The sequence below is a fragment of the Vombatus ursinus genome, unplaced genomic scaffold, assembly GCF_900497805.2.
Source record: "Vombatus ursinus unplaced genomic scaffold, bare-nosed wombat genome assembly UNPS02014797.1, whole genome shotgun sequence".
Lineage (NCBI taxonomy): Eukaryota > Metazoa > Chordata > Mammalia > Diprotodontia > Vombatidae > Vombatus > Vombatus ursinus.
Genome location: NW_020954575.1, coordinates 17,044,318 through 17,064,701, shown reverse-complemented (window position 1 = coordinate 17,064,701; position 20,384 = coordinate 17,044,318). Strand labels below are relative to the sequence as shown.

The 20,384-nt window shown below is 41.2% G+C and overlaps 1 protein-coding gene across 1 annotated transcript in view; it reads right to left on the bottom strand.

Moving 5' to 3' along the window:
• Positions 1–918: 918 nt before the first annotated feature.
• Positions 919–20,384, bottom strand: part of DNAJC7 (DnaJ heat shock protein family (Hsp40) member C7) — a 30,459-nt gene continuing 10,993 nt past the window's right edge. Inside the window, exons 4-16 of the mRNA XM_027870318.1 lie at positions 17,368–17,456; positions 16,345–16,469; positions 16,074–16,187; positions 15,327–15,401; positions 11,978–12,096; positions 11,161–11,314; positions 9,822–9,986; positions 8,401–8,492; positions 2,900–2,973; positions 2,312–2,458; positions 1,968–2,120; positions 1,427–1,489; positions 919–992 (exon numbers count right to left, since the gene is read on the bottom strand). Coding sequence (XP_027726119.1) covers positions 955–992; positions 1,427–1,489; positions 1,968–2,120; positions 2,312–2,458; positions 2,900–2,973; positions 8,401–8,492; positions 9,822–9,986; positions 11,161–11,314; positions 11,978–12,096; positions 15,327–15,401; positions 16,074–16,187; positions 16,345–16,469; positions 17,368–17,456 — 1,408 coding nt within the window. The 3' untranslated portion in view covers positions 919–954. The remainder of the gene's footprint in view (positions 993–1,426; positions 1,490–1,967; positions 2,121–2,311; positions 2,459–2,899; positions 2,974–8,400; positions 8,493–9,821; positions 9,987–11,160; positions 11,315–11,977; positions 12,097–15,326; positions 15,402–16,073; positions 16,188–16,344; positions 16,470–17,367; positions 17,457–20,384) is intronic.

Here is a 20,384-nt window from a genome sequence, read left to right as displayed (position 1 = left end):
GTAAGAACGGACATGTGTGGGAAACAAGGACTTCAGAAATCTTTGTGTCAGCCCCTCAAGTGGCAGCAGGTGCCAACTGAATCGTCAAGTCCCACTCAGGCTCTTTAACCTGTCTGCTGTAATGCAGACCCACTGACGCAGGACCTCTAGCCACTCTACAGATAGATCATAGGATCTTACATCTAACACTGAAGGGACCCCTGAGGTTCTCTAGTCCAACCCTTTCATTTTACAGAGAAGGAAACTGAGGCACAGGAAGGTTAAATCACACGGAGTGCTGAGACAGTATTTGAACCCAGGTTCTCTGACTCCAGAGCCAGTGTTCTTTCTACTTTGCCACTGTACTGCATCAACTAGAAGGGCCAGGAGAAGCCATGCCCTCCACAACTAGCCCAACTACACCTAGAGACCTACTAAGCACATGTATGGCCTGGAAGATGAAGCCAATGTGTCCACAGAATAAAACAACTGTCATTCAGATTGATTCACTTATAGGCCACCATGAGATTAATGGGGAATCCAGGAGCAGCCTGCCATCCCTACCTAGAGATCAGGAGAAGAGCTACTGGGTAAGGACAGGGGTCAGTTCTGGTTCCCGACTTTGCAACAACAGATAATGCAGCTGCCAGCTTGAGGGACCAGAAAGTGTCAGATCATTTTATTCTTCTCATGTGTTTTTTAATTTTTTAATAAAGTTAAACAGTAAAACAAAAATTCACAAGCTTCCTCCCCTCCTCCCACCCCTTTCCCTACCCCACCCCCATCTTCAGCGCTGGTTCCCCGTCCTCCACCCCCACTCACAGACACAGAGGTATCCAACTGAGAAAATGAAACTGCTCTAAGTACAAGGAGACATGATGAAGGGAGGAGTCTAATTATGTCCATATTCAAAATTAAAACGAGCACATCTGCATTCTCTGGGTTCTGAGTTGGTTGGTTTTATTCCCCCTTCTTTTAGCCAAACTGGAAAAAGAAATTCCCTGGACCTGATGCTGGAAGGGAAAAGGAACATTGCTTTGTTAGTTCTCTGGCTGGAGTTCAGATCAGCTCCTCAGCTAGGGCACAGTCCCCTGGAATGACTTGGGGGAGTAACCCTCTAGCTCTGAATAGAGGTTAACATCTGGGACAACCACCACCACCAGCTCCTGTGGGCCCAGGGAAGATGATCTACTTCCCCAGAAGTGTTCTTGGAGAAGTCCTCTTGGCACTGAGGCAGAGGTGGTCCTAGCAGCCCTGACATCTGAAATAGTCCTCCTGACTTAGCTACAAAGGTAGCAATTTCTGCCAGGAGGGAGTCTGCTCTATTTGCCCCACACCCACTGACCTCAAACCCATGAACAAAGTGGGAGATGTTACAACGACTTAAATCAAGGGAGAAGACAGCCCTTTACGCCCACCCTGATTTCCCAGCAGCAGTCAAACTTACCTTCAAAGCTGAAACCCCCTGGACCACCAAAGAATGCCTTGAAGATGTTGTTGGCATCAAAATCTGGAAGGACAGGGCAAATTATATTAAAGGAGTAGAAAGGTAAGAAGGAGTCAGAAGAGCTTAGAGAAAGTTTTCTATGACCTCCTAGTATCATATCTCTCTATACCCAAATAGATCACAATACACTGAAGACAGATACAGACGCAAGCTAAAATGCCATCCCCGCCTCTGCTTCTCTCCTCCATCTTGTTCCAAACCTGAATATAAATATGTATGTGTATATGTGTATATTAATGTACACGAAAATAAATATTCACTCACTGCAGCTGCTTTATAAATACAAGGACTTCCCCATGTGCTTCATCTCACTATAAACTCTAGGAACAGCCTCCTCCAATTTCTTTTGCTTTCCTGTTGTTAAGTACAGGATCCACACACACACGCACTCTCTCTCTCTCTCTCCTCCCCTCCCCCAATGAGATTTGATGCCGTTCTGTCTGACCTACTGGCAATATGCTCAAAGCTCACACAGACTCACCACCCATGTTCATGCCCTCCTCATCCAGGTCTTGCCCACTGTCATAGCGAGTCTTTTTCTTGGGGTCAGAGAGGATAGTGAAGGCTTCACCAACTTCTTTGAACTTCTTCTCTTCTTCCTTTTGGACTTCAGCACTGGCTCCACTGTGTCGATCTAAGATGGGGAGCAGGTGGGAAGAGGAATAAAAGCATTATTGGAATAAGGCTTGAGAAAACACACCTGATGTTATAATCTGAGGTTTGACCAAATTTAAAGGACACAAATTGTGGTTATGTAAAAGTCACAGGAGACTCGCCTTCCTTTGGCTCCCCCCAGGCACCTGCCTGGCCCTTTCCTCTTCCTACCTGGATGGTGCATTAAGGCCCTCTTCCTATAGGCTTTTTTGATTTCATCCTCAGATGCATTCTTGTCCACACCTAGGATTTTGTAGTAATCTTTCCTCTTGCTCTTCTTTAGTTCCAGCTGTGCATTTTTCAGGAGCTGCTTGTGTTCTGGAAGGCGACAAGAAGAATTAGTGGATAACCTTGACTCTGGTTCACAACACTGGAACCCTGCTTAACTTGCCTGGAATCAGTTACAATAACTAAGCCACGGGCTTTTAGGGAACTTTGTTCCAAAGAACTCAGAGCACATTCATACCTATTCTATTTGTCCACATGCCATCCTGGGAAAAGAGGGGTTGACATTATCTTTTCCCTTGTTCATATGCAAAAGCTGAGGCCCAGAAAGATAAGGCAACTTCCAAGTTGGAGTGGAGCCAGGATTAGCATACAGGTGCCCTGTCTCCCAGTCTAACAGTTCAGCAAAATCCCAGATTGGTGCTCATGTGCACCATCACTAACCCTGACACCAAACCGCAGCTATGTCTAGATGATAATGGAGAACACCTAACTGTTCCCCTCCCCCCAAGCAACCACCCTGAATTTCTTTACCTTTCGTTTTCTCTGTCTGATATACTTTTTCATAATCCCGTACTGCTTCTTCATACTGTTCTGTATCTATGTAACTGAGGAGGAAACAGAGGTCACTACGGTGCTGTAGACACAATGTAGTATGCATTCAACACGAGCTATGACAGGAAACTTAGGGGAAAACCTGGTGCAGTCTAGGGCATACACTTAGGTAGGAGGTTTTATATTACAAAATAAAAACCCCAAATCCATTTCCCAGGGACAGAATTACCTGCCATTTTCCTGGAGCACAAGTCAGACAGGTCTCATGGCACCTGGGCTCCCCAGGCCAAGACCCACAAACAAGGAGATGCCTGTTCCTGGGGAAGGGAAAGGAAGGGAAGCTCCTTTACTGGAGGCATAGAGCCTCCAAAGAGGCAGCTACAAGGGCTAATTTAGGAGTAGCAGCACAAATGCTCCTGTTTAGTGAAGCGGAGAGATGGATCAAATAACTCCAGAATCCTTTCCATTTCGTTTTCTAGGTTTGGCTCAAGTTTTAAAGAGCCAGGCAACCCCCAGGAGGCCAGAAGGTTCTGATCTCAGGGAGTCATGTATGACATCTTTATTGTTAGACCAAAATTAGGGCCAGTGAGCAAAGAAAGATAAATTCAACAGGCCAACTCAGTGGCTGGCTACTGCTCCTACTGGGCAAGTCATCAACCCTGAAAGACAAATGCACTGAGACACAAATGGAGAATATGAAGGATGAGGAGAATTCAGACTCTCTCAAGCATGGAGGAGTGCTGTCAAAGCTAAGGTCCTCTTCCTATCTCCTGAGTACTTGTGAAAGAAAGACAAAAGTGGATGGGATCTTCCATGACTTAATAAGATTGCTGGCATCAAAAGGCAGCATCAATGACCAAGGAGAAATGGAGCAGACATCAGTTGGGACACAGGACCAAAATGACCCTGTAACAAGGCACTGCTTCTACTGTGATTCAGTTCAGAATACTACCATCATTTAAGTCTTAGCCTTTTAAGGAAGATTCAAACTGACCTACCAAACTAAGTGTGGGGAAGGTATTACTGACTGAACTGGCAAAAAATAAAACTGGAATTTTAAATACCTCTCTATTTTCATTAAGTGGTGACCAAACAGTAGAAGAAACTGGTAGGAAAATTACAGGGCAACAATTCTGAAGACATTAAGTACAGCTCCTGAGCTGAGGAGCATCCAGGGACATAATTAGACTTGGAGATTATAAATGAAATTAAGTTAAGTAAACAGTGCAGGTAACAAGCAAGCATGGAGATCCAAAGTCTCTCCAAGCCTGGGAGATAATTCTGATACAGTACAGACAGTCTTCCTGTTAGGGACAAGAAACAGATCTCCAGGCCAAGAAAAAACAAAAAAAAGATAATTCAGCCAACTGTGTTAACAAGGATAATTTCTGCTTATTTGGATAGGTCTAAGAGACCAAGCTATGATGAGAACAAGATGATTTTGCTCATCTGTCAAAGACAATTATTTGTGGCAAAAGCAATGTCCTTAAGAATTCCTTGAATCAGTATACAGAGATAGGTGTCCAAATGGGATCTAATGGTCCTCAATAATCCTTGGGATGGTTATTTGTCGACATGATCATGCTTTGGGAATTTAATTTAAAATAAAACCAACAGATCCTCCTTATTACTGTCCAGCACTCTATGGTCCAGCCAAACTGGCCTTCTTACTGTTCCCTCATGGAGGGCACTCCCATTTCCCATCCCCATGCCTAGAATAGACTATTCCTTTCTTCATTTCTCCTTTTTAGAATTCCTAGTTTCTTTCAATACTCAGCTCAAGTACCACCTTCTACATGAATCCTTTCTAGAATTTCTCCAGCTACTCTAGATTAGCTATTCTAATTCTAATTCCCCATTCCAGAGGTGCCCTGTCCTTGTTCTAATCACTTTATATCTATTTTGTATATGGACTCGTTTGTTTTTTCTGACAGAACGTAGGCTCCTTGAGGGCAGGGACTGTTTCATTTTTGTCTTTGTTATGATAGGACTTAACAGAGTCCTAATACATAGTAGGTGCTTAATAAATACCTATTCATTGAATAGCTAAACAAATGTCCTCTTCATTAGTATCTCATTAAAATCGTCAATATTCCCAATAATCCTAATGACAGTACTTGCACATTTCTGTGTGTATAGTAGTAGCAAGTTGAATGACAGGTAGTCCATGAGGTCTTATGCCTCAATGAAGAATTCCATGAAACAATGAAGTTTAAAAATCACTATATAATACATACATACATTTATATATATAGACAATAAATATTGTCCTTTTCCTCTTGCTAGGAAAGAAAAAAAATCACTGTGCATGTGAGGAATTATTACCACCACCACCACCACCACCACCACCACCACTACCATCATCATCACCCTTGGCTCTGCACCAGTTACATCAGAATAGAGACTGAATCAGGTGACTGACGGTAATGTGGAAATGCTTTCCTCTGGAATATTTAAAAATAAGAGGTTCCCTACTAGGAAGAACTGGATGTGATCCTGTCTACAAGGGACAGGGATGAACGAGATAGATTCCTAAGACCATAGAATTCTGTCCTTTTACTGATTTGAGAAATTAAGTAAAGTTTAGGGGTAAACATCATGATCTTCTGAAATCAAAGTGCTACTTTTTCTCACCCAAAATGGGCTAGATATCAGCACAGCTCTCATTTATCTTCAGTTTCAGGGAAGGAAAAGAGAGAGCCAGGAAGGGTGGAAAGAGAAGGGGGGAAGGAAGAAAAGGAAAGAAAGGAGAGGAAAGAAAGAAGGGAAAAGGAAGCAAATAAGCATTTATTAAGCAACTACTATATACCACACACTGTACTAAGTATTTTAAAAATATTATCTCATTTAATTCGAACAACCCTGAGAGGTAGGTCCTATTACTCCCATTTTACAGTTTAGGAAACTAGCAATTAGAGGTTAAGTGACTTGCTCAAGACTACACAACTACTAAGTGTCTGAGGCTAGACTGAAACTCAAGTCTTCCTGAATCCAGGCCTAGTGTTCTATCCACAGTGCTCCCTAGCTGCCTCAAAGTCATCAAGGTAAAGGGAAGACAAGTAAAATACAAAGCTAAATCTCCAAAGTAAATTGTTTTAGATGCAACAAAAGGGATTTGAGTCAGGTATCAAAGGAGTTACTATGAGGACATTCTGAAGTATTGACTTCATTTTTTATATTAAACAAATATTTATAAAGCCTCTACCATATGCTATGTAATAAACTATGCACTAGAAATATGAAAATAAAAATAAACCAGCCCCTGTTCTCAAGGAGCTTACACTGTACTGGGGATGGGGTAGGGACACATGTACAAGGTACAATATATGCAAAGTAAATACAAAGTTATTTCCAGGGGGAGTGCACTTGCAATTAAAGGAATCAGAATGGGCTGGTTATAGGAGGTGTCACTTGAGCTGACCTTTGAAGGAAGCCGGGGATTGTATGCAGTGGAGGTGAAGGAATGCATTCCAGGCATGGGGGACAGCCTATGCAAAGGAAAAGAAGAGAGAAGAAATGTTATGTACAGGGAACAAGAAAGCTAGTTTGGTTAGACCACAGAGTGCATAAAAGGGAGTCATGTGCCATAAGCCCAGAAAGGTAGAATGGAGCCAAATTACAATGGGTTTTAAAAGCCAGAGAAATTAGTATTTTATTTAGAAGGAATAGAAAACTGTTGACGCTTCACGGGCAGGGGAATGAGATGATCACAACTGTGCTGAAGGAATTTGACTTTGGCAGCTAACTGGAAGATCGATTGGACAGAGAAGGGACTGGAGATAGAAGTCCAACTAGAAGGTTACTGAAATAGTGCAATTAAGAGGTGATGAGAGTCTGAACTGTGTTGTGGTCACTGTGTCACAGAGAGTTGTGAGAGATATTGTGGAGGACTTGGCAAATGAATAAAGGATGAGAAGGAAGTGAAGCGTGGTGGATGACTCCAAGCCTGTGAACTTGGGGGACTGAAGGCTGGTGGTGCCCTCAACAGAAACAGGGAGGTTAGGAAGAGGGTAATTTTTTTTGGTGAAAAATTTGAGTTGTTTGGGCGTTACTTTGAGATGACCTTTGGGTTGTCCAGTTGGAGATAGGCAATTGGTGATATGGGAACCGCGTTTAGGAGAGACTAAAGATGAATATATAAATCTGGCAGTCACCTGTATAAAAGTGATCACTGACTCCATGACAGCTAAGCAGAGTTGGACAGGGGGTGGAGGGGTAGGTAGAGGGGAGGCCTAAAACAGATCTCTGGGAGTACATACACACAGAAAGGGTAGGATGTGGCTGATCATGCAAAGGAGACTGAGAAATAACCAGGCAGGTAGGAGAACCAGGGATAGAGAAGTGGCACGAAACTCCTGGGAAAAGAGTGCCTGAGTAGATGGCAGTCAGTGTCAAATGCTGGAGAGACGTCAAGAAGAGTTAATAAAAGACTGTTGGATCTGGTAATCAATATCACTGGTAACTTTGGAGAGAATAGATTCAGTTGAGTGATGAGGTTGGAAACCAGACCATAAGGAAATGAAAAATGATTACGAAGTGAGAAAGCAGGAGCAATGGGTACAGCTAATTTTTTCTAAGAGTTTGACTGTGATAGAAAACAGGATATAGGAGGATAGTTGATGGAATGGTAGGATCAAATGAAGATTTCTTGAATATGTGGGAGGCCTATACACGTTTTTAAGCAGTAGGAAAGAACCAATGGATAAGGAGAAATTGAAAATTAGGGAGAAAGGGGATGAAGGAGAAAGCTCACGGAAGGTATGGGGTCAAGGGAACAACTCTCTACTGAACTGGGCATTTATAAGGCTCCTCCAAAATTGGAGTAAATGAACAAAAAGTGGGTAATGATGCTGAAGTCATTGGAACCATAGTACTAGAGAGAAGGAGCTCTTGAAAGATGACCTCAATTTGTTCACTGAAGTATGAGAAAGGGTCTCTGCTGAAGGGTAGGGATGAAGGTGGTATAGTTGGTTTGAGGTGAGACCCAGGGAGCTTGTGCAATCTCCTCCACTGAAAGTCTATAAATATATCGTAGTACCTAACAATCCCATCTACAGGCAGAGGAGGAACCACATAAACTCAGTAAGGTCTAATTTATTATCTAAAATGCAACTGTCATGAAACTGAACACTCTGTAACTCCCTCCTAAGAAGAAATGAGAAAACACATACTCCCCCACCCCAACCCCACTTTGGAGAGGTGGAGCACTGCATATACTATCAGACTTAGCTGATGCCTTGGTTAGAAAACTTAAAAGCTTTCTTTTCCTCCTTTTTTCTTTTTTTACTAAAGGACATCTTACTGGATAGGGAGAGGAGGCACATATTCAACAATGAAGGTGATGTAAAACCAAAATATATTATAAAGATTTTAAAAATAACAACCCAAACTATACCCACAATAAAATGCAACTCGCCGAAGGGGCTGTTGGTGGCTCCCAAGAGTTCTTGCCCCCACCAGAAGGAGGGCTCCTCACTCACCATTGTGCTCTTCTCAGGTAGGCTTTGATGTATGTGTCATCTAGCTTCACCGCGTTCGTACAATCTTCTATTGCATCATCTAGTTTCCTAAGCTTCAGGAAAAAGACAGCAGTCACATCTCACTTTCTTGGCCAGCTGGGGCCAAGCATGATGTCAGAATACTGGGTAAGAGGAATAGGCACACTCAGTCTCTAATTACCACATCTGCTTTCAGTGATTAGAAAAACCAGCCAGAACATTTCTTCTCTTTTCCCAGGATTAGCCCAGGGGCCAGGAACAACTAAGGAGTAGATCCTAAGCATCCAACATAAGGCCCATGGGCCAAATGTAACCTGTTTGACCCTAGCGTATAACCTGCCTGAAACTTTTAGACAAATTTATCTTCCACCTAGTAAGTTAGCACACCTGAACTAGTAGGCTAGTAGGGTACCTCTATCCCTCTGTCAGAGATCATGCTAGCACAGCTGGATTAATTAACAAATGTAATTAGAGTTGAATGTAATTCATCATGTAATCAAACTGAACACATGACCCATTCCTAAAAAACTTGTATGGTCCTATCTCTTCTATCCTATGACTGGACTCTGTTATATTAGTACCAATGCCTGGGTAAGAAAAAAACATTGGGCCTATTAGAATCACCCCTACCCCACACTCTTTTAGAGGAACACAGGTCCAGAAGCATGAGTTCTTGGATAGTGCAAGTACCCAGATGAAAAGGACTGTATTTTCTCATTTGCTTCCTATGGTGCATAGGGCATGGTAGACACTCATTTCACTGTAAACACCTAGCACTATGGTATGTGATATGCAAAGGCAAATAAGCTGAAAACACCTGAAGCTCCAATTCCCCCAAATGGTATCTGGAAAGGAGACAACAACAACTCCTCACACTTCTGGTAGCACCTGAAGATTTACAAAGCAGTCTCTTACCAATAGCCCTGTGAAGTCAATAGTGTAAGGATTATCATCAAAATCATTGTACAGACAAGGGATCCAGAGAGCTCAAGGAGCCCATGGCTACGTGGCCAATTAGTGAGTGCCGCAACTAAGGTTTCTGAACTCTTTCCATTACGCCACAAGGCCTCTCCTCAAGGACACATAAAAACTGCAATAAGTGTAATTTTTAAAAACCTTCAACCATACTTCACTAGGTGCTCAAAGTGAGAGACCCTGAAAATGGACCAAAAGGGAAGTGGCTCCCTCTGGGAGACTTAGCTGTTTTTCCAAACTGTTCCCCACAGGCCTTCCACCTACCAAAGCGGGGCAAACAGAGCAAAACTTGTAACCTCCTGACCACAGGAAACCCCCAACAAGCCTCCTCTCTACGCCATATGGGCAGTCAGGGAGTCGGTTCCCACATCCCTCAGAGGCCCTCAGTCCCTGGCATGTCTCTGTAACTCCATGGCCTAAGTGCTTACCTTGGCGTTAACTGTCCCCCGATTACAGTAGAGTTTGGCGTTTGTTTTTATATTGTTAGGATCGATCCCCAGGGCCTCTGTGTACAGTTCATACGCTAGTTTGTAATTCCCATCTTTAAATGCTTTGTTGCCATCCTCTTTTTTTGCTTTGAGCGCTTTGGCATTCTAAAGGAAGAAGCAGGAGATGAGTCAGTTGGGCCTGTGGGGGCATGGTTAGCTGGAGCACTACACTAGTGGATATTTCCTGCCCCTCATATACACTAGTCAGCAAGCTGTTTATTTATCATTTCTATTGGAAAATTCTATGTTTCAGTCAAACAGGATTAATCTCTGTCCACTTTTCTTGTCCTGTCTGTCATGATCCTCCAGCTGTTTCTGACATTTTCCATGCCCGAAATGGACTCTTCTCCCTCCCTTCTCTGTTGAATCCTTTCCTTACTTCACTCCAAATCACATGCTGCTTCCTCCATGAAACATCCCACCTATCACCAGATGAAAGCAGTATCAAATTCACTTAGCATTTTTCCTACATCTTCTATCTCCCCCCTCACATTTTGCATTACATCATACTTGACTGTGTGTTAGGCCTGAGGGGGTACACCACCCACCCAACCCAAGGTTAAATGACAAGATCTTTGAAGTCAGGAACTGTCATTTTTCATTTTGATTCCTTTCATATCCAGTGCCTAGCACAGTATCTTGAATGGAATGGGTGATTAATAAATGTCTGTTGAATTTTTTAAAAGACTGTTCCAAATTCCACAATTTAAGGCCTCCCCACCCCTGCTTTTTACTTCTCCTCTTTAAGCCATCTCATTTTTCACTTGTACTTCCTGCATGAGTTTGGAGATAGGAAAAAAAAGATATAAATTCATATTCATCTATCTGGCTACTTATCCCACATTGCAGGAGAGAAGACTAAAATGAAGCTTTGGGGCTAAGTGTGGATTTCAATTCTCTCCATGTTCCCTCTTCCCTCAGCTCCATTAAGTATGACACTTCTTCTTCTACCCTTGGATGCCCAGGGGCTGAAGCCCCTCAGTGAACTCAAATAACTGTTTTTCAGTTCAGGAAAGAATCACTTACATGCTATAGGGACCCAGACAGTAATCAGTCCCTAGCAAATTTTTTTCCAATTGTTTTTGGGTAAGTCAAAAAATGCCTGAATTATAGTAACCAAAAGACCTAGTTCCTCAGAAGAGCAGGGTAAAGGGCCAATATACTCCCCTTAATTTCTAATCATTGTCCCCTTAATCCAAGTGCCTCCCACTCTGACTAGCTTGTTTATCAAACAGACAAGCTACCTTTCCCACCCTGAGCTACATGCCCTAGGACTTACTCTGCAGGCAAGACAAGCCTTCTCATGGTCTGGGGCCATCCTGAGGGCCTGCACAAAAAACTGAACTGCTTTCTCGATACAGTCTTCATAATAAAGGCACAGGCCTCGCACGTACAGTGCATCTGCATTGGTGGAATCCATCCGTAAAATGTCACTGTAATGGCCAAAAGGGGGCAAATTCAGATTTGGTTTAATGTGACCTACCCCTGCTACAGATTTTAGTGTAGGTTCTACTACATTAAAACTGGACGTGGCTCATTTACAGCCAAAGTTTTCAAGGACTCACACTTAGTACTGTAAATGGTCAAGACAGGAAAGACAGTTGCTCCAGTAGGATTCCCTAAAACTATTACTAAAAAAGTCCAAAGTAACCCCCCCCAGTCTCCAATCTGCCAGAACAGCTTAACTCACTCTTTATTCAGTGCATTTAAGTAATGAATATAATTATATATCTTTGTTTCATTGATCTCATTTCCCCAGACAGTAAGTATCCTAAGGGCAGGGACCAGAGTCACTCTTAATATATACCCCAATTTCATGCATGTGTGTATGCATACATGTGTGTGTGTGGGTACAGGGATATATAGATGTAGATATGTACATATCTATATACCCCCCCCCCATAGTTCTTGTGGGCATTCAAATATTGATTGACTTCTACCCTTAAGCACCGATAAGCCCCAAATCAGTCCTGATTACAGATAGCGTCCTCAGCCAGACAAGAACCATACTGTCCAAAATGACAACTCATTTCCAGCGAGCCAAGTATTTAAGACAATCCATGGTATTCCAGAATGGAATGTGCTTGGTGTTATACCTGGCTACAGACTGTGCTTCTGGATAGCGACCCAATAATGCTAAACACTCTGCCTTGAGGATTTTGAAGCGATGACAAGCAGGGGCAAATTCCAAGGCTCGATCCATGCAAAAGACGACCTGTAAGGAGGAAGAAGGGAGATGAAGTCCTTCAGCTCAGGCTTCTGAGGCACTTCCAGTTCAGCTTGGTCAAAGACATTGGATTAGTTGGTTAAAAGCCAAAAGGGAGAAGAAAACACAAAGTAAGTTTCTTTAGACTACTTATCAGATACAGGAAAAAAAATCCAATCTTATGCATAGAAACATTAATCTATGCGTATGAAAAGACAATGTAACTGGGAAGGTGTGATACTAGATAATTAAGCAACTCATTCCCATCCAAATATGGTATGGAAGTTACATCTACTATCCGTAGGTGCCGTGGTTATTTTATTGAAGCTGTGCTTCCTTCCCTATAATTCCAAAAGGATTCAACCCTAAGCAGACACTTTCAATTCTACTTCAGGACACATAAACACCAACCAAATCATAGCTTATTTGGCCATGGATTTGGACAAACTATGGGTAAGATTACATTTCCAAAATGCAACTACATGTAATAATAGAATGAAGCTTCATATTTTATAAGTATCTAGCATATGACAGGCACTGTGCTGGGCTCTACAAAGACAAAAATACAAAGACACAAAGATATAAAGACAAAAATCAAATAGTCCTTGCCCTCAAGGAACTTGTAATTTACTAGGGGAAACAATACATACACAGTTATATAAACATAAAATCACGTGGGACAGGGAGAGACACATGGTAAATACTCAGTAAAAACCTGCTGGCTGGTTGGTTGAGTGTTTTCCAATCTCTGCAAAGGCACAGAGTCAGGAGACATGTCATGTACCGGAAACAATAAGTGAGTCAGTTTGGCTGGCCCAGAGAGGATATAAAAGGGAATGATCACGTGAAATAAGCCTGGAAAAGTGGGCTAGAGTCAGATTGTGATGGGCTTTAAATGCCCAATAGAGGAGTTTGGATCTGATCTGTGAGGCAAGAGGGAGCCACTGGAGTCTCCTGAGCAAAGCAGTAACATGTAATACCTGTGCTTTAGAAATATCTCTTTGACAAATATGTCAATGATAGATTGGATAAGAGAGAGACTGGAAGCAGGGAGACCAATTAGAATGCTGCTGTAATAGTTCAAGTGAGAGGTGATGAGGTCTCAACCAGGGAAGAGGCTAAGGGAAGCAAAGGAGGGAGAGAGATGGGAAATGTGGAGATAAAATTGACAACCTGATTAGATAAAGGGGGAGGAACAGTAAAGGGTCAGGGATAACTCTGAGGCTGCAAAGCAGGGTGGCTGGAAGGATGAAAGGACTGCCAAACGAAATCGGGAAGTTAGGAAGAAGGGGAGGTTTGGGGGAAAGAACTCAGTGTCTCGGACATGCTGAATTTGAGATATAATAGGGCATCTAGTGTAACAGACAGTGATGCAGGCCTGGAGTTCAGGATAGAAACTAGGGCTGGATAACATGGCTATCAGTCCTGTTTCCCAGAATCATCATTATAAAGGGAAATAGCTATATTTTTTTTTCTAGAAACCTACTAGAAACATTTTCTTCTACTTTTATCTTTGCCAGGTCAAGGTCACACTCCTAATCTGTTGGGAGGCATTTAGCTCTAGAATGCATGCATTTAAAGAGATTTACTTGGAAAATAATTTTCTCCCCAAGGATAACTGTCACAGAAGAAACTGAGAGCAGAGAACCCTGGCTCCCTACAAGTTATCTAATTATGGGGACCACAGGTATTATACAGAGCTTAAGTTCTAGAACCTGAAAACAGGGAGCCAATGTAAACTTCAGTCTTCCTTGTTCAGAAGAAGTTGATAGTTAAGGACAAGGCTATGCTCAGCAAGATCAACCAATAAGATACAAATAACACACACTTTAAGATTCAAGGTCACAAATTATCACCCTGAGGACAAGCTTCATGTTTCAGATTTTTGGTCGTACAAGGAATCATAATGTCACTTTTTTTTCCTCAACTGGGAAAAGAATGTAGCAAAATGAAGGAAAAAAAAATGCTCAACTTTCAGTCAGCAACTATGCTAATTAATACCTTTAGGAGAAGTCTGGAGGACCTTAGGTAAGAAACAATTCTGCTAACAGTGGTGACTGGGGAGTGTCAGTCAGAGGCTCTGCATTTCTCTTCCCGCCCCCCCATGACCAGAGACAGCTGCAGGCAAAGAAGATCTTTGTTTCTTTCAAGGTCATTTGTTCCCCCTGCCAGGATCATAATTCCTCATTTGTGACATCACCATGAGATACAGTGGGGAGGGCTGGGATGTCACAAACAGGGGATTCTGGCTCCAGGGTGGGCAAGAACAAGTAGAAACCCAAGCAAGCCCCCTTTAGAGACAAAGCTCTTGTATCTGTTCTGCTGGAGAAGGGAGCAAATCTCAGAAAGCACTGACAAGAGGTTGAATCCTTTCCCAAATAACTGATGAATCATACCAAAGAGAGACAGTAGCTCTTTAAATCAACAGGCAGAGAAGAGGTTCTAGTGTATTGATGCCTAAACTCTACATACAGCGACCAGATGTTTTTTCCCAAAGACATGCCCTTGGTATTAAATGACATATGGAGCCAACACCAGCAGCTATGTTCTATGTTTCAGGCATGGTGCAAACTGTAATACAGTTCTTTAGGTTTGGAGGAATGAGGAGGAACAGTCATTTCTCTGAGATAAACACTTCGTAACATTCTTTCCTCCAACTTGGAAACATCGTATTCCCTGTTAATAATTAGTCCATACCAGTCACTCTTCTTAGAAGGACTGAAGGGCAAGATTGAGAATAGGGCTGGCATTACTGTCATCTCCTCTGGTTAATTTCATTGCAAGAACCAATACATGGTGGGCTCCATAAACAGACAGAAATATGCTTCTGTGAATAAGGCCCAAGACCAAATAAATGGTCATATGTCTAAGTTATAAAAGAAGTCTCTCCCAACTTCTAGATAGCAACTTCTATTTACTCAAACGTGAATTATCTGAAGCACATTTTTTAAGCCTAGTCTGGCTTCCCCTATGCTTTTACAACACCTTGTCCTATCAGCAGACTGAATACATTCAGGTAATACAAACTCTTTTAATTAATAAACTAAAGAAAATGTAATTAGGAAAGTAAATATACTAAAAAGAATAATATGCTTTACCCAAAGCCATCTAAAAATGATTTCTGAATTATCTACGTCACTATTCCTCTCAATTAACATGAATAATAGGGAACTAATGAATGGCACATGCCCTGAGAGAAAGGGCAAGATTAGATCTTACATTTTACTCTTGTATTTTACCTTCCGATAGTCTCGTTTCTCAAAATCCATTTCAGCTATTTTCTCATATTCTTCGACAGCAGTGGCATTCTTAAACTAAAAGAAAATCAGAAAGGCTAAGTTTTTATGACGCCATATAATTAAACAACCTCAAAACAAGGCCAAAATAAATTTCTTCTTCCCCAAACAAACTGCCATGGTCTTTCTGCAACTCATGACACACCTTGAAGCTTCATATTCATGAAGGTACAGAAGAGGGTCTCTGTAAGGAGAACCACAGGTCAAACCCCATCCTCTATTTCAATTTATGGCAGGAATGGAAAAATCAAGCCTCAGCACCAGCTCAAAAGTTTTGATACACAGCCTATGGGTACTGCTGTACAACAATATGAGTTAAAAGTTTCTAGATCTTCTTCAATTAAACAGCATCTAAACTGGTAGGGAGAAATTTACAGTCTCCACTAATCTGAACTGGATTTTAAGTTGTATCTTAGAATACAACTTCCAACTTCCTGGAACCTTATATCAATCTTTTTGTTTTTTCAGAAAACAATACCATTTTATTTTCACTGAATACTGGATCTCTAGTATCTAGGCCAACTCCCTCATTTTTACAAATGAGGAAACTGAGGACTAGAAAAATGAACTGACTTGCTTAAGATCACATAGTTAGTCAGAGTTAATAATAGAAACAAAGTACCCCAGTCTAAGATTCCTTCTACTTGGCACTACTCTGTCTTTTCTGAATGAGGCAGAACTAGACCCTACCTCTTGTTGTGCCTGAGTATTTCTGTGATCCAGTTCGAGAGCTTTTTGGAAGCAGCGACAAGCAGCCATAGCATTCCCCAGAGAAAGGTGACATTTGCCTTCTCGTAGATGACCCTAGAGGAAGAAGAGAGGTAATTAGGAAAAGAGAAAGGGGAAGAATATAGCTCAGGCAGGCAGAAGTTAAAAAAAAAAAAACAACAACAAAAGACAAAGGCAAAGTGCCCTCAACCCAAGCAACCCCAGCCTTCCCCAAATGACCCCCATCACATACCCGGACAAAAGAGTCATCCAGCCTCACTGACTGCTGGGCATCTCCCAATGCTTCCCGGAACCTCCCCAGCATCATCAATGTGGCAGCTCGGTTACCGTAATAGCTAGCATTTTTAGGGCACATGTCTAAAGGGGGGGGGATGGAATATAAAACAAAGTACAGCACAGGTCATTGTTTCTGAAGCTCAGAGGGCTCCCCTACTCAGTACTGTTTTTTGCTTCCTGTCAAACCAAAACAGCAATGCAGATAAAATCTTTTGACCACTCATGATAATGGCCAAGAACCATGCCACAACCAGTACAAAAAATAAGGTGTGTAATTAAAAAGTCTTGATACTTGACATGAGCACATGAATTTTTTTTAAGGGGAGGTGGGGAAAGGGATTTACTTTCCTAGTTATATATAGCTTAAATGAATATTAAAATGAATTTGTTATATATAGCTTAAATAGAAGGACTGAAGGGCAAGACTGAGTTATATATAGTTATATATATAGCTAGTTATATATAGTTATATATATATAGCTTATATATTCCTAGTTCTATATAGCTTAAATGAATATTAAAATGAATTTGTATTCATTGAGTACACCATCAGGTGGCACTGAGGGAAGGAATCTCAGCAGCATGCTGAATATGAAAGAAGTGCCAATAAGAGATTGAAAATTTGCTGGTAATAGCCTACACACAAATAAGGAGGAGCTGACCATATTCACAAAAAGTATTTTCCAAGACTAGAAATAAACTGACATTTGTCAGACTACCCCTCTTCCCCATCCCCATTCCCTCCTAATAACAGTGATTTGTGAAGGTGCCTGTCATTTGCCAAGATCAAGGAACCATCTGCCCAGGTACTGATCTCTTCCGGAATCTCAACTACAAAGATCTCACAAAATACCATGATCAACGCACAAGGCAAATGCCACAGCTACATTACAAAGGTATTTTTTTTTTTACCACTATTTTGGTTAAATATTCCCCCCCGCCCCATTTTGGGATATAGGAACCAAGTAGTCTTTCTCACCTATGGCTTTTGTATAATAGTTATAAGCTTCATTGTAGTCTTTCTTGGCATAGTATGCATTTCCTTGTTCTTTGAAAGATTCTGCTTCCCTGAAATGGAAAAAGAGAAAAGAGAAAAAGACAGAATAAGAACAGTACCAAGTGTCTGACCTTTGTGATCTGGAAGGGGTATAATAATATAGTATTCCAGGTACACAGAGTCAAAAATTAGTACAAGATCCGAAGGAATTTCTAGTGAGAGGCTATGATGCACTTGGGCATTCTTTTTTGTAATTTAGCTACTTCAAACTAAATTAAGTAATCCCTCTCCCTCCCATGCTGGAGGGCTTCAGCATTCAGCATTCTCCTAAAATCATCTTCCCTTGGATTAGACAAATTTAGAAATTCCCTTATAGCAAGAGAATGTTGGAGTTTATGCCTGCCTGCTCCCAATGGGTCACAACTGCTCTCCTTTTAAAATGCTTTTAAAAAATCAATTAGCTGATTTCCCAATTCAACTTTAGGCCTACTGATTTTCCAGTGTGAAAAGAAAGGAAATATTTGTGGAATTTTAGTAAATTCCCCTTTTAATTTCACTCCTTTGTTGAAGGTCAGTAGTAAAAAGAAACTATTAAAGGATTCCCTTTTGACCAAACACAGTATAAAACTGGGCTGTATATTTATCAGTAAAAGTGCAAATGGAGCTGGGAAAACAATGTCTGGGCCAGGGGGAAGCTAAGACAGTCTGGCTCTTTAAAGTGCTTATAGTTTAATTGGTGAATTAAGCACACAAAAGTCTTATCCAGTCAAACCATCCCTTCTTCATACTAAGCTGTTCCCACAATCCCTTCAAAGGATCCTGATATACTGGAGTATATCCACAATCCCATGGGTTTACCTTGGAATTAACTATTTAGTTACAATATAGATTTTTTTTATTGGTGGGTGGGAGGTAGGTTCAGATGTGCTATGTAGAGTTTATATGCTAGTTTGTAATTTTCTGTAATAACTAGAGTAAATGCTTACTTGCATATGTTAAGTAGAAATACTAAGTACTATGAAAGATCGAAGATTAAAAGGGAGAAATTAATTGTGGATGAAGGGTCTTTTGGGGGGGGGGAAGAGAAGCATCAACTGGCAAGCCACCCATCTTTACTCTGCTGGCAAGGGCCCTAACATGAAAAAATTGATAGAAAAGGAAAGCCTGAACTGTCCCATGTATAAATCTTCCTCCAGGGGGTCATATTGTGCCCAATATCACAATACCCAAATAAGTAAGGGTCCCTACTATGGATACAGACTATAATAGCTAAGATTTTAGTTTCAAAAGGAGCTACAGTACTCAAACTAAGGAAGTGGGACAAAATACAGAACACAAAAGGGCCTGTCCTTTGGGAGGTAACATTCCAAGGTTTTGGGGAAAAGGGCTGGGTAAACGACTTCAGAAGCAGAGCCAATAATACACTTTAATAGGAAACAAATTCCAAAGCAGTTATTGTGTGTTGTCAGAAGACACCCTAGATACCAGGTACAGAAACTATTGGGAGAGAAGAGGCTCTGGACTGTCATTCATTTGGCTGAGAATGTGCCTTTCTTAGAAGAACCAAAGACCACCTAATCAACAGGAACAGAACTCAAAGAAGACATGAAGACAGACAGACAGACAGACAGACACACAATGTGGCAACCTCAAGAGCTGATCACACGGCTCTTTCTGCTCTTCTGAGAACTTCCCACAGCAACTGCTGGGCTTTTTGGGGATAAAACTCAAAAGCTTCTGGAGAAGGGTAAACTCTCTACATTGCAAAATACCATTATATCTAATGTAATAGGAGAAGAACACAGATTACTGTGGGTGTGTGCAGAATTAATCAGGTGAGAATTAATCAAATCTAGAACAAAAAACTGTGTTATCATATTGAGCCAAATAACAATTACAGCTCTACACCTAGTGTTCTTACCCATCATCTCATTTAATCTTCACATCAACCCTGTGAGGTAGGCAGTACCAGTACTATCCTCATTTTACAAAGAAGGAAAACTGAAGCTCAGAAAAGTTCATCAATTTGTCCAAAGTTTGAGAGTGGCTGAACCAGATACTGTTTCCATAAAAAAGGAACTTGGGTAAAGAAGGCAAAAGACTCAAATCTTATAATGTTACCATGACAAAACAAGCAGAGTGTATGTCAGGAATGCTCTATATTAATATGGTTCTTTCTCTTTAAAATGTAAGATCTAGTGAACTGGTCTTACCTCCCCCGGGAAATGCATGTCATTTTAGTAAATGGTGAGTAGATTCCATTCTAGAACAAAGCGAGTAATGTGGAGTCAGCCCACAGCAGAAAGAACAAGAGGAATTCTGTTGTGACAAGTTAACATGTTTTTAACCCCATTCTCAACAGTTGGGCCATAATTAGCCATTCCCACACAACTGCCTCATGAAAAAGAATTGTTTTCACTAAAACCTTGTTGATCAACAGCTGCCCAAACAACAGGCACTTGGTACTTTTACACCAAGTGATTATTATTATTTTTGCCTCCATGTTGTTCCCCAAACAGTCTGACTTTCATTTTTAATTTTCCCACCAAATACACATTCAGCTTTAGCTTGACCTGGCATCATAAGAAAGGAGTACATCTTCTGAATCCAGCATAGTAGCAGCAGCAAGATCTGTATGATGCTACACTGGGAACTACCCAAAGATCAAATCTATTCAAGTCATGATTTAAGACACTAGAGAAGTATTTTTTAATCTTTTTTTTTTCATTCTGAATTTAGTGGACATCAAAATAAAACAACATTTGCATATACCACACAGGAATAGAAAGATTATGTCAGACTGTGAAAAGGCTCTATTACAGCTTGATTTTTTAAAAAATAAGTAAAAATTCAACATGTTACTTTCAAAGCTATCCTCCTCATCTGTGCTTCCTTCTGAACTTCATTCTGTTCTCTTCCTGCATTTAAAAAGATGTTTCATAGGGCAGCTAGGTGGCATAGTGGATAGAGCACTGGCCCTGGATTCAGGAGGACCTGAG